The sequence below is a fragment of the Vicia villosa genome, linkage group LG6, assembly GCF_029867415.1.
Source record: "Vicia villosa cultivar HV-30 ecotype Madison, WI linkage group LG6, Vvil1.0, whole genome shotgun sequence".
Lineage (NCBI taxonomy): Eukaryota > Viridiplantae > Streptophyta > Magnoliopsida > Fabales > Fabaceae > Vicia > Vicia villosa.
In genome coordinates this window covers 105,324,933-105,336,336 of record NC_081185.1, presented here as the reverse complement: position 1 = coordinate 105,336,336, position 11,404 = coordinate 105,324,933, and the positions used below count along the sequence as shown (strand labels likewise).

Here is an 11,404-nt window from a genome sequence, read left to right as displayed (position 1 = left end):
ATGCATCCATTAAAACCAAGCTAGGGCTTCTCCCTCCATGTAAAAAGAAGCGATATGCAGGCGTTGATCTTCTAGAATAAGGTGATAATCGATAAAGTGGTTGATTTTGAAAATCCACCCTAATGGATATGAACCATTAAAACGAGGGATGTCTAGTTTCATGGTGGTTGTAGGTGGTGGGTGTATATCAGGCCCATGAGGTGTGAATGGTGAAGTGAAACCCGATGGTGAAATATGTGAATGAAGGTCATGGAATTTTGATGTGAGGTTGTTGATGTTTGCGGACACACTGGCTTGAAATGATTGTTAGCTATGAAGGAGTTGAGTGAGGGTGGCAGAAAGTTCTTCAAGGAAGGTTGCTTAATGTACACTAGGATTCATAAGTTCCAGAACTTAACATTTTTACCATTGGAGTAGATACACGTGGCGTTCCCGTTGCTTAAATATTTATGTAAGTTACATCATGAAACAATCCAAAAAGTAGGTTGCTTAGCATTAAATAATATTAATATTGATAATTGGTGGGGTCAAATATAAATTGATTGAGCCACATATAGATTGCTTATTCAAATTACCATTGAAGTGATATTGGTTTAAATTGCTTAGATGTTGCTTAAATGCAATGTGACAATTGATCCCACAAAAAATAGTTCAATCAACAAAAAATAAATTCTCCCATTAGAGATGCTCTATAGATGTTATTTTCTTCTTACTACTTAATTCATAACAAAGTCTTGAAAACGTTTGGGCTTGGTAGTGTTTCTTTTGGCCCTTGTTGAAATTATCATCACTTCTTCATCCCAATCTTCTTGGGATTCCTCCTTAGTTGGCCCCAACAGAAAATCAAAGAGGCAAAAGAAGAGTTAAGTTTGGAAACAAATGAAAAGAGTATGAATAGAGTGATAGAAATAAAAGATGTCATTTTTTTTTATCATTTTTGAAATCAGTATACGGCTAAGGGAGCGAGACTAATACCGGCTAACATGGACTTTTTGAAGGTGAAAACATTGAAGGCTTGGCTCAGAAATTTTCACAAAAGGAAATTCGTAATGCGGATAATTAATTCTAAAACATAAATTTATTACACAAATATACTTGAATTATAAATACTTTCACACATCAAACATTAAGAAACAAAGTGTTTCAAGGCAGCCACAAACTCATACAATCAAATAAAAGTTTTTCAAATTTCAATCTTGTATATATATAAAGCCTCAACGGCCACAATGATGTCCACCTCCATCTGGATGTTGAAATCCAATGCCCTCCATGGTAGCAACCGTGTTGAACATCCTTCTCTTGTACACCTCTTCCAATAGTTCCCATCTCTGAAGCTGCATGCTCCTATGCTCCTCCATCTTTGCTCCACCACATCTACAAGATCTTATGCATGTTAGCTTGTTATGTTTGGCTTCAGCTGCTTCTTTTTCTATTCTTTGCCCAAGCTCATCTTCATGATGATATCTGAAACTCGAAGACTTGTAGGAGTTCATTGATCTTAGAGAATCAAGAGGAGAAGAAGGACAAGATGACGATGATACGACGAAAGGATTATGGTTATTAAGATCTTCATCTTCTTGGTAGTTAAAGCTATGTTGTAGTTGATGTTCACACTTGCCATGACTCCCCATCCATGTTGGAAACAAATTTGATATCTCATTATCTATCATTGCAGCAATCTCCAATGGTTCCAAATGACTAATCTCAAGTTCTTCTACCATCTCCATTGCCACCTTAATAGCCGTGTCGTTCTTCGTGTCAAATGGAAAAAATATATGCCTTGTTTTTCCTGTATTCAAATGTTAGACATTCACGCAATCACTATATCAATAACCATTTCGAGATTTGAGTTTTGAAAAAAAATATAAAGTACTGACTTAAAATTTTGACCGTGTGATATTGATTCAACGATTACTTAGGCAAGAAGGAATTGCGCATACCTATTTCATCACATATCCGCACTTTAAGGAAAATTGTATTATCTTCATTTATGGATCCAGTGATTTTCATATTTGTACTTGTTGATGGATCACTTATAGAAAGATGTTTATAATTGGCAAGTGCTTGAGTGGAGTTAACTTTGAGAGTTTGATTTGTAGTTGTGTTTAGCAATGACACTTCAACTTTTTCTGTGTCTAAAAATGGATCCAACAATAATTCCCTAGCAGATGGTCTCTTTGAGACATGTGCCAAACATCTTCCCACAAACCTTTGGGCTTCTAAATCTTTGATTCTGAAAAATGCATTTGGTAGCTTTCCCTATAAAGTACATCAAATTAGACAAATTTGTTAATGAACTTGATCAAGCTTGATTAATTAACAAAAGTGTTTATGGTTTGATTAACCTTACCGATGTTACTTTCTTGTATATTTGAGCTGGGTTAGAACACTCATTGTAAGGAAACTCGAGAGTAAGCATCTCTATCATACACATTCCGAACGAATATATATCTACTAACTCATTGTATTTCTCTTCGTATAGTTCTGGTGCCATAAACTCTGGCGTACCTGATATTTTCTCGTCACATCATGCATAAATTTTTAATTTATAAAAACGTAATACATACTACGAATCTAGATGTTTTGTAGTCGAAATATCTTACCTATGACACTTTGAGCAAGTTGGGATTTGCAAAGTATAGCTGCAAGGCCTAAGTCACCAATCTTGATCTCTCCTTTATGTCCATTGACAAATATGTTATCACATTTGAGGTCTCTATGGATCACAGGAGGATTATTGGTGTGTAAATACTCCAAACCACTTAGAATTTGGCGTGTCCAATTCTTCAATGCTTGAATATCTACTCTCTTATACTTTTGCCTGTACCTATATATGTGTAAATGTCATCACAAAATTAGATGGCCAAATATTTAGATCCGCGCTAAGTTTGACAGAATTACTATGACTCCGTAATTTGGTTGAAACTCAAAATTACGGAGATCTCATGTGATTCTGTCATTCTCACCGCAGATATAAACATGCACATGTAAACAAATAAGAAGTGGTTGATTAAGTGATTACTCTCTAAGTGTGCCTGAAGTGAACAATTCAGTGATGAAGTTGAAGGTTTTGCCATTGAGATCAATCCAAGAACCATAGAAGATCATCATGGATTTATGGTGGAGGTGCTTAAGGAGATGAACTTCTGAATAAAGGCGTTGAAGTTGCTCAGGTGAATGAAAAACATCACCAAGCACTAGTACAAATAGAACAATATAATTTTAAAATTAACACCCGATATATTAAAAACGGGTGTAAATAAGAATTTCGGTGGCAATTTTGTAAATAAAATGTCACTTTTACATTTTCTGGTTATAATATACACCCTTTTTCCTAAAAACGGGTTTAAATTAAAAAATTTATTATAATCAAATTTCAATTACTCCTTTTAAACTAAAAAACGGGTGTAAATTTATATTAAAAAAATTGTTTAATTTTATAACTCAAAATATATAATCTATGTGGCATATTAATAAATAATTTAGACATTATTAACAAATTAATGAGGCAATATTAATGGGTCTATATATATTGGGTAAATAAAATATACTAAAACTCTTTATTAGGTGAATAAAATAAAGTTTTTTTTAACTCTTTCATGAATAAAAAATATAGATTTGAAATTATTCCATTTTTCAATCCAATGTCTACTCCTCAGTGAATTTCATCGCATGCATACCGAAACCCATTTTTCAATCAACTCTGTGAACTTCATCGCATGCATATCCATATGTGAACTTCATCGCTTTCATCGATTGCATTTCGCGTTCATCGCTTTTGTGAACACAAAATAATAAGGTGAATCATTTATGTTTATCCCACACATCGCGTTCATCGCTTCTGTGATTTCGGGTTTCAGCGAAGTTTGATTTCAGGCTTCACGAAATCCTTTCTCTTTGCTCATTCGCTCATTGCTTCTGTGATTTCGGGCTTCGCTCATTCGCTCATTGAAAAACGAAGCTCTCTTCTTCTCCAACACCGCACCGCTCATTTGCTCAACGAAGCTGAGAGGAAACCATTTCACAGTGACGACATTGGTAAGGAAGATTTAGGAGTTTTATACTTTGAGCGACATTGGTAGCTGAAGAGTTAGGGTTTATACTCACAAATTAGTTCCTATTACTATGTGTAATTTTGTTTGAAATGAATTTTGTTTGAAATGGTGGGAATTCATTGTTTGAAACCTTGTGATCATTCAAATGAATTTTGTTTGTGTGAACTTGGTATCTTTGCAAGTTGCAATGGTTTTAATATCGCTGCTTTTGGCCTTTGTTTTTCTTTTTCTGTGACATTGCTTGATTAGATAGTTCTTCAGACTTTATAATTGTACTCTTTGTAAGGTTTCCTTTGGAAGGGACAATAGATTTGTTCATTCAATATTGAGCATGTCAAACAGGTTCTATTGGCTTTTATGACTAGGAAAACTACATTTGATGTTCTTACTTGAAATCAAACACCATACTAGTAGTAGTTACCATCTGTGACCTTGTTTAGGGACAAGGAAGAACAGACTAGTGTGGTAACATATCTAAGCAAATCTTAGCTGAGTGTGTCATATGCAATTACATTTTTGGAAAAGATAAACTAAAACAAGTGAGGACAAACAAACATTGTGATGTGATTTTGATTAATTACTGACATGTGGTACTTGCGTTGGATTCACATAATTGAACAAACAACCAAATTATATATATATATATATATATATATATATATATATATATATATATATATATATATATATATATATATATATATATATATATATATATATATATTTAATATGTCAATTGTAAGTAACCCATATTTTCCATTGATAATTTTATTTTCTACTCTTTTGGAATAGTACTCATCAAGTGTTTGTTGTAATGCCCAACTCAAGGTATGGCTTAGTTTTTAGAATTCTTATGCTATGCTATATAGTACCTAGTGGGTGTTATGAAAGGACCCTATAACCATTTAGGTATCATATTCTGTTGCAGAATGTGATTCTCTGACCAAAGCATGTTTATTTGAGTGACTTGAGTGTGATTCTCTGTCCAAAGCATGTTTATTTGAGTGACTTGAGTGTGATTCTGTCATATTTTCTAGCAACAAAGATTTTGCTTTTTGAAAATTGAATTAGATTCCTTTGTTTGGGAATTCAATTCTTATTCACATTTAGTTTTTTTAGTTCTTAAGCCTTGGTTTGGTTGTAGGACTTTTACCATTTCATCCTGATTTGTTAAGCTTGGTTCAGCATTTCCTTTTACGTTTCTTGGTATGTTTTCTTAACTCTCTTGCAATTTCAATTTTATCAATATTGTTGAACAAATTATGTTGTTTTAATTTAAATTTTCTTTCAAGTTTTGTATGGTTGGATTCTAAAGATTAGAAGTTTCATGCTGGTAATTAACTACCTAATGTCTTTGACTAAAGAATATATATATATATATATATATATATATATATATATATATATATATATATATATATATATATATATATATATATATATATATATATATTGCTCTTTGCCTCTGATCATGATAGTATCTAATTATGGATCAATTGAGTTTTAAAACCTTATGGTTAGAATTGAGGTGTAGTTTAGTTTGTGGTCTATGATATTCTAATCTGCTGTATACTAATGTGGAAACTTGATGTAATGTAAGTGTTTAACGTGGCTGAAAGACATTGCAGTAGTATATATTACAATATAGAACAGTTATGCTTAGGCTTGTTATTTATCAATCTCTGCTTAGGCGTTTCGCGTATTAGTCTTCAATCTCATGTCTTGGACTCTTGGGCCGTTTTCACCTAGATTTAATTGAAGCTTGAAAACTAAGCTTTGGTGTCTATGTGGTTTTTCGCTGTAATTTTGGCGAACGCCCCTGAAGAAATCGTCTTTTTCTGTTTTATATTTTCCTCTCATGGTGCAATCAGAATCGTTTGACTCTGTTAATTTCTACCACACATTACTATTTTGCAGGTTTTTAAAAGTGGCCCACTTTTCATATCTTCCAAAGGTTGGTATCCGTAGCCCATCCCCGGCCTTTATTTTTTATGAAGCTTTAATCACGGTCTTAGTTGTGGTTGCGTTCCGAGCTTTGTGTCAGGGCCACAATTATGGCTAATAACCATTTATTAGAACCTGATTCTGTCAATGTTATAATATAGGAATTCATTAATTCTTTCCTATTTTGTAGGAATAGGCTGGAAGTCATGGAAGAAGAGGTGGTTTATACTCACGTGCACATCATTGGTTTTCTTCAAAAATGATCATGTTAGTATCACTCAGATCTTTCCCACCATTCTTAAGATATTTTCTTCGGTATTTTTTGTTTCTTATGTTGTTCTGAAAGTTGCATCTTGCAAATAAGACTCACATATTGATTTCTGATGTACATGCTCTTGGTACAGCTTTTGTGGGTCAACCTTATTATGGACACACTTAGGGCTCTTGCTCTAGCTACTGAACCACCGATTGACAGCCTTATGAACAGATCATCAATTTCCGAAGGTTTGGATTGATTAGCTTCCTCACTATTTGCATCTTAAGCTTATAGTTTGTATTCTTGAACCTGCATGGTACTGGCTAGCACATAAAAGAAAACCCACAAACTTATCACTTACTGCTTGCTTTGTTAAACATTATGAATTTTTCATAAAGAAGGCAATGAAGCAATCTCTTTCCCATAAAATAGTATTGATAGTGGTAACGTATGTTCAGAGAAGGCTTCAATAATAGTATAAATTTTGTGGTTGAGTGCAAATCGCAACAATTATCATCAAAATGGCTCACATAAGAGAATATACATATACTTATAACACTCTTCTTTGTACTTATTTTGTCTAACTGATAACTCAAAGAAATGTTGTAAACTTGGTTTGAACTTGAACTTATTTTTCATAATGATGTTTTTTTATTCATACTGGCTTTTGTGTTTATCTTTGTTGTGGGATTGCACAAAATATGTCATTAACATGTCAATCTCCTACAGACGACCTGGTGGTGATAAAGTTTATAATGTCTTTGACAATCAGCTCCCTGCTGCATTAAAAAGATTGCAGTTCGAAATTAGCGAAAGATTGGTTAGGAAATTAGCTAAAGCTGACTGCTATGCTTGATGTGCTTATGTCTCTTTTTTGTTTTGAATTGATGCAGGGTGTATGGACTCAAATGTCGGTGCTGGGAATGGCAACTGCTTGTATGACTTGTAGGTTGTAAGCTGAAAGTTTCCATTAGGACCTCGGTAGCTCGAATATGATGCAGTTGTGGAAGAGACAGTTTCAGGTTGGTTTTGGTGGGTACTTGGTTTTCATTTGGTTCAGGTACGATTTGGTTTGAATAGACAGTAATTTTCTGATGTGAGTTTTCTTTGGGTTCTAATTACTGAACTAAGTTAGGAATTATTAGAGGGTCTGTTAGTTAAAAAAATAAGGCTGAATTGTTAGTTGGAAAATGATGAAATTCTGGTTTTTCTTCTCTTCTGAACTGTCAGCCACGAGCTTTTGCTTTTCATATTGTCCTGTTTCCGAACTGAAAGTTTCTCACTTGTTTATTTGCGTATAGTGCTTGATGTATGTATGGTATGATTGGATATTTGACAATGGACATTTATATCTAAGCTTGGTGTTGAATAAATTAGGGGCTAAAGAGGTTTGAACAGGTATGAATATGTTAGATTATTCTGTATGTGTTTTGAATGTGATTTGAAATAATGTTGAGTTGTATGGTGAATCATGGCTGGATGATAATGGAACTGTTTTTTTCTGTTTTCGGATCTGACCTGTTGCATATACACACATTATGTAGTTGCGATTGAAGATTGAACGGTTGGTTTTCTGGTGACTGTTGTGTACAGGTACGAAACAAGTGCAATGTGGATGAATTTGTTGGACAGTTTCTGAAAAAAAAGTTAGTCAGATATGCATCATAATATTTTATATTTTAATATGCTTAGAGGAATCATAAAAAACTTAGTTGTTGGTCTTATAGGTCTGCTATTGTTAAGCAGTTGATTAGTTAGTTAATTAGTTAATGGATAGTTAGTAGTTACTTCAAGAGATAGTGTTGGTCCATATAAGACAGGCTTCCTATAAATAGAGAGGAGGATTAGAGAGGGAATTATTTCATCTTATCATTTGAGAGCAATAGATCATTTTGCCATAGAGAGGGAATATTTCTGATATTGATGCTTTTTGTGATTACAGGTTTAGGATACCGAGGTTTCTAATTCTGGCTTGATGACTTCTCAAGTTAATGCTTTCTACTTGAAAGGAAGTTGGAATTTTTTATATTCACATTACCCTTTTCTGATTATAGCAGGTTTTTTCTTCACAGAGGTGCATCAATTCCAAATAATCACAAAAATTACTCATGCACTGGTGGTTGGAAGTGGCGCGACACCCCTAACAGAAATCCTAACAACATCACAGGAGCAATGGTTGGAAGTGTCAAGTATAGATTTTTTCGAAACTATAATTTGAGTTTGAATCTGAACTTGAATTTCAACTTCTGTCCGGATTGAAGGTAATTAGAATCAGTTAAAATGATGGACTCGGGGTGCAGGACAGAAGTTGAAATTGCTGCTCTCAGGCATGAACTTACACAAGAAGTTTTTGCTTGGAATAAACTAACCATCCTAATGTCACAAAAGGTAAATTTCTTTTCTGTACCTTCAACTTTCTCTTGTTGCCGTTGTTAATTGTTCTTGGGTTCTATATTCAATCTACGTGTGATTAGGATTTTTCCCAATACACCTCTTCGCGCAAAGCACTATTGAGTACCATGTAGCTTAAATCGATAGACTTTGTTATCATGATGCATTTCTTGATAGAAATCATAAAACTAGGGAAAAGTTTTTAACGTTTTTCTGTTTATTTGAAGAGTGACCAAGTTTTATAGTGATACTGACTGAGTGTGTGTACCATATGTAGTGCATATTCATTAAGTGATAATATCTTTTGATTTTTCTGTTGTGGATTCAGGCTACAACTCCAGAGTATAGAGCATATCAAGAGCAGGTTCTCAGCAATAGCTCAAAATTTGCACAGGCACATTAGAAAGGATAACTCAGCAGTCTCTTCTCATAGATATTGGAGTCAATCAACACAAGAGCCAGTCTCCTTGTTGGACCAAAGAGATTAATCCGTTGTGTATTAATTAACACTGAATATATTGCAGGCTTTGAGTGAGAAAGGCTATGAACTTGTTTCCGGTGGGACTGGAAATCATCTAGTTTTGGTGAATTTGAAGAAAAAGGTAACCCGATAACTACTTTAACTTTTCATATAAGAATTGTGGAGTCTTCTAAGTTCTTAAATCATAACATTCAGTGCTAACTATTTGTGTATTAGTTAAGTTATAAAGCTGACATGAAATTACTAATTATCGATATAACTTTGTTCAAATACATGATTTTGATAACTCGTGGATTTCAGGAACTCTTGCTCTTACTTCAAGGGGATTTGTTGAGGAGGATTTCGTTAAGGTAGCAGAGTATTTTGATGCAGCTGTGAATTTGGCTTTGAAGGTTAAGGCAGAGAGCAAAGGTTCATAATTTTCTATGCCCTTTCTGTATGCTTGTGATTGTCTGTTGTTGTGTGCTTCAATAAGCTAACAATGTTGTTGTCGATGAACTTTCACAATTAGAAACAAAATTAAAGGACTCCGTGAAAGTATCTTATTCTATTTTTCATTATTTTTTTCTATGTATCATTTATAAATTAATATTTGTTTCAACATTTCAGATATCTTTGGGCAACTTTGGGCTAAAATATTTTTGCAACTGGTTAAAAATAAAAAGGTTGAGGAGCAAAATCTACGAGATCAAATGCAAATGGTTGAAGAGGATAAAGACATAGAAATGTTGCCAAAACCAAAGCCAAAGAAGAAGAAAAAAACTTATATATGAAGAAAGTGTTATGACTTAGTTAAAATATGATATTTATGTGTATGATTTTATAGTACTTGAAATATTATGACTGTACATGATTTTGTATATTTTTTTGTTAATATTAAAAATATTATGACTTAGTTAAAATATGATTTTTATGTGTATGATTTTATAGTATTTGAAATATTATGACTGAAAATGAAATATAACTAAATGGGGTATATGAAATAGGGTGTAAATAGATTTAAATATAATATAATTGTTCATTCATAAATGGTGTATTTACACCCGATTTTTAATAAAATAGGGTGTAATTAAGAACGTATCTACACCTGATTTTTATTAAAATAGAGTGTAATTAAAAACGTAATTACGCCCAATTACACCCGATTTTTATTAAAAGAGGGTGTAATTAAAACGTAATTACGCCCAATTACACCTGATTTTTATTAAAACAGGGTGTAATTAAAAATGTAATTACGCCCAATTACACCTTTTTTTTTATTAAAATAGGGTGTAATTAAAAATGTAATTACGTCCAATTACACCCGATTTTTATTAAAACAGGGTGTAATTAAAAACGTAATTACGTCCAATTACACCTGATTTTTATTAAAATAGGGTGTAATTAAAAACGTAATTACGTCCAATTACACCCGATTTTTATTAAAAATAACGGGTGTAAATTCGTTAGACATTTCTCACCCTGTGGATATACACCCGATTTTTATTAAAAATAACGGGTGTAAATTTAATAAAAAACGGGTGTAAATTAATATTTTTGTACTAGTGAAGCTTGACTTGGTTCCAAGCAACTTCTATCCCAAGGAACTCATCAAATGCTCTATACACAGTTTTCATTGCTCCTCTCCCAAGAATGTCCCTATACTACAAGCACCAAAATCATAGTAATTTAGCTTTAGTGTACCATAATTATAATTATTTAGAAAAAAGTACGATGAGAGAACTTACGCGCCCGTATCGACCAGATGGATCCTTTTCGACATATCCAAGTGGAACCTTAATCCCACCAGAAGTGCAAAATCTTCCCTTGTACATAGCTTATGTAGAATTGTAGATGACACTAACAGATGTAAGAGATTTTATTAGCAACAAAAAAGTATATAGTTATATATAAGTTCATATGTGAAGACACAAAGTAATAATAGCCTTGAGTAGACAACACTAACACTAAGCATTATGATTCTTCTTTTCAACATCTCCATGTGAAAATATGTAGGTGTGGTTGTTAACCATTGGTTCAATAGACAGAGAGAGATAACACACACACTATTGTTTTGGAAGGTATGAGGACAAAGAATTCGTTTTGTGATAAAAGTAGTTAACAATGATGTTTTGAGTTATTATGATATGGAATGAGACTACACCACATAATGTGAAGTTGCAGTTAAGAGGTTTAATGCTTGGTGTAATATGTGACAAAGAGTGTTTGAAGAGAATGAGAAGTCTCTTCAGAAAATGAAATGACTGCATTAGAGTTGTAGGAAAGAAACATGGCTTA

General features: G+C 33.1%; 1 protein-coding gene and 2 long non-coding RNA genes across 12 annotated transcripts; 2 read left to right on the top strand and 1 right to left on the bottom strand.

The window, feature by feature from the left end:
• Positions 1–1,214: 1,214 nt before the first annotated feature.
• On the bottom strand, positions 1,215–10,941 carry LOC131614281 (probable serine/threonine-protein kinase WNK5). Its single transcript, XM_058885891.1, has 7 exons — positions 10,855–10,941; positions 10,679–10,770; positions 3,023–3,196; positions 2,604–2,827; positions 2,351–2,508; positions 1,941–2,259; positions 1,215–1,789 (listed from the first exon to the last, which is right to left on the bottom strand). Exons 1-7 carry the CDS (start codon positions 10,939–10,941, stop codon positions 1,215–1,217), a joined length of 1,629 nt encoding a protein of 542 aa, XP_058741874.1.
• LOC131609470 (uncharacterized) lies at positions 5,648–6,437 on the top strand. The gene is made up of 3 exons (XR_009286238.1): positions 5,648–6,009; positions 6,190–6,266; positions 6,404–6,437. It is a non-coding gene; the product is annotated as an uncharacterized LOC131609470 (long non-coding RNA).
• LOC131609468 (uncharacterized) lies at positions 7,181–9,991 on the top strand. Of its 10 annotated transcripts, none has more exons than XR_009286236.1 (6): positions 7,181–7,315; positions 7,557–7,653; positions 7,800–8,643; positions 8,975–9,248; positions 9,428–9,538; positions 9,737–9,991. It is a non-coding gene; the product is annotated as an uncharacterized LOC131609468 (long non-coding RNA). The 10 variants fall into 10 exon arrangements; XR_009286232.1 differs by having other exon boundaries at positions 7,207–7,653; positions 7,800–7,848; positions 8,198–8,643; positions 9,737–9,990; XR_009286234.1 differs by having other exon boundaries at positions 7,207–7,848; positions 8,198–8,212; positions 8,310–8,643; positions 9,737–9,989.
• Positions 10,942–11,404: the final 463 nt, after the last annotated feature.

Excerpts from the sequence above, each read along its gene's own strand:
- LOC131614281 (XM_058885891.1), bottom strand. The coding sequence starts at position 10,941 with ATGTACAAGGGAAGATTTTGCACTTCTGGTGGGATTAAGGTTCCACTT. Across the intron at positions 2,509-2,603 it reads ACTTGCTCAAAGTGTCATAG|GTACGCCAGAGTTTATGGCA; the intron begins GTAAGATATTTC and ends AGAAAATATCAG. Across the intron at positions 1,790-1,940 it reads GCGGATATGTGATGAAATAG|GAAAAACAAGGCATATATTT; the intron begins GTATGCGCAATT and ends ATTTGAATACAG.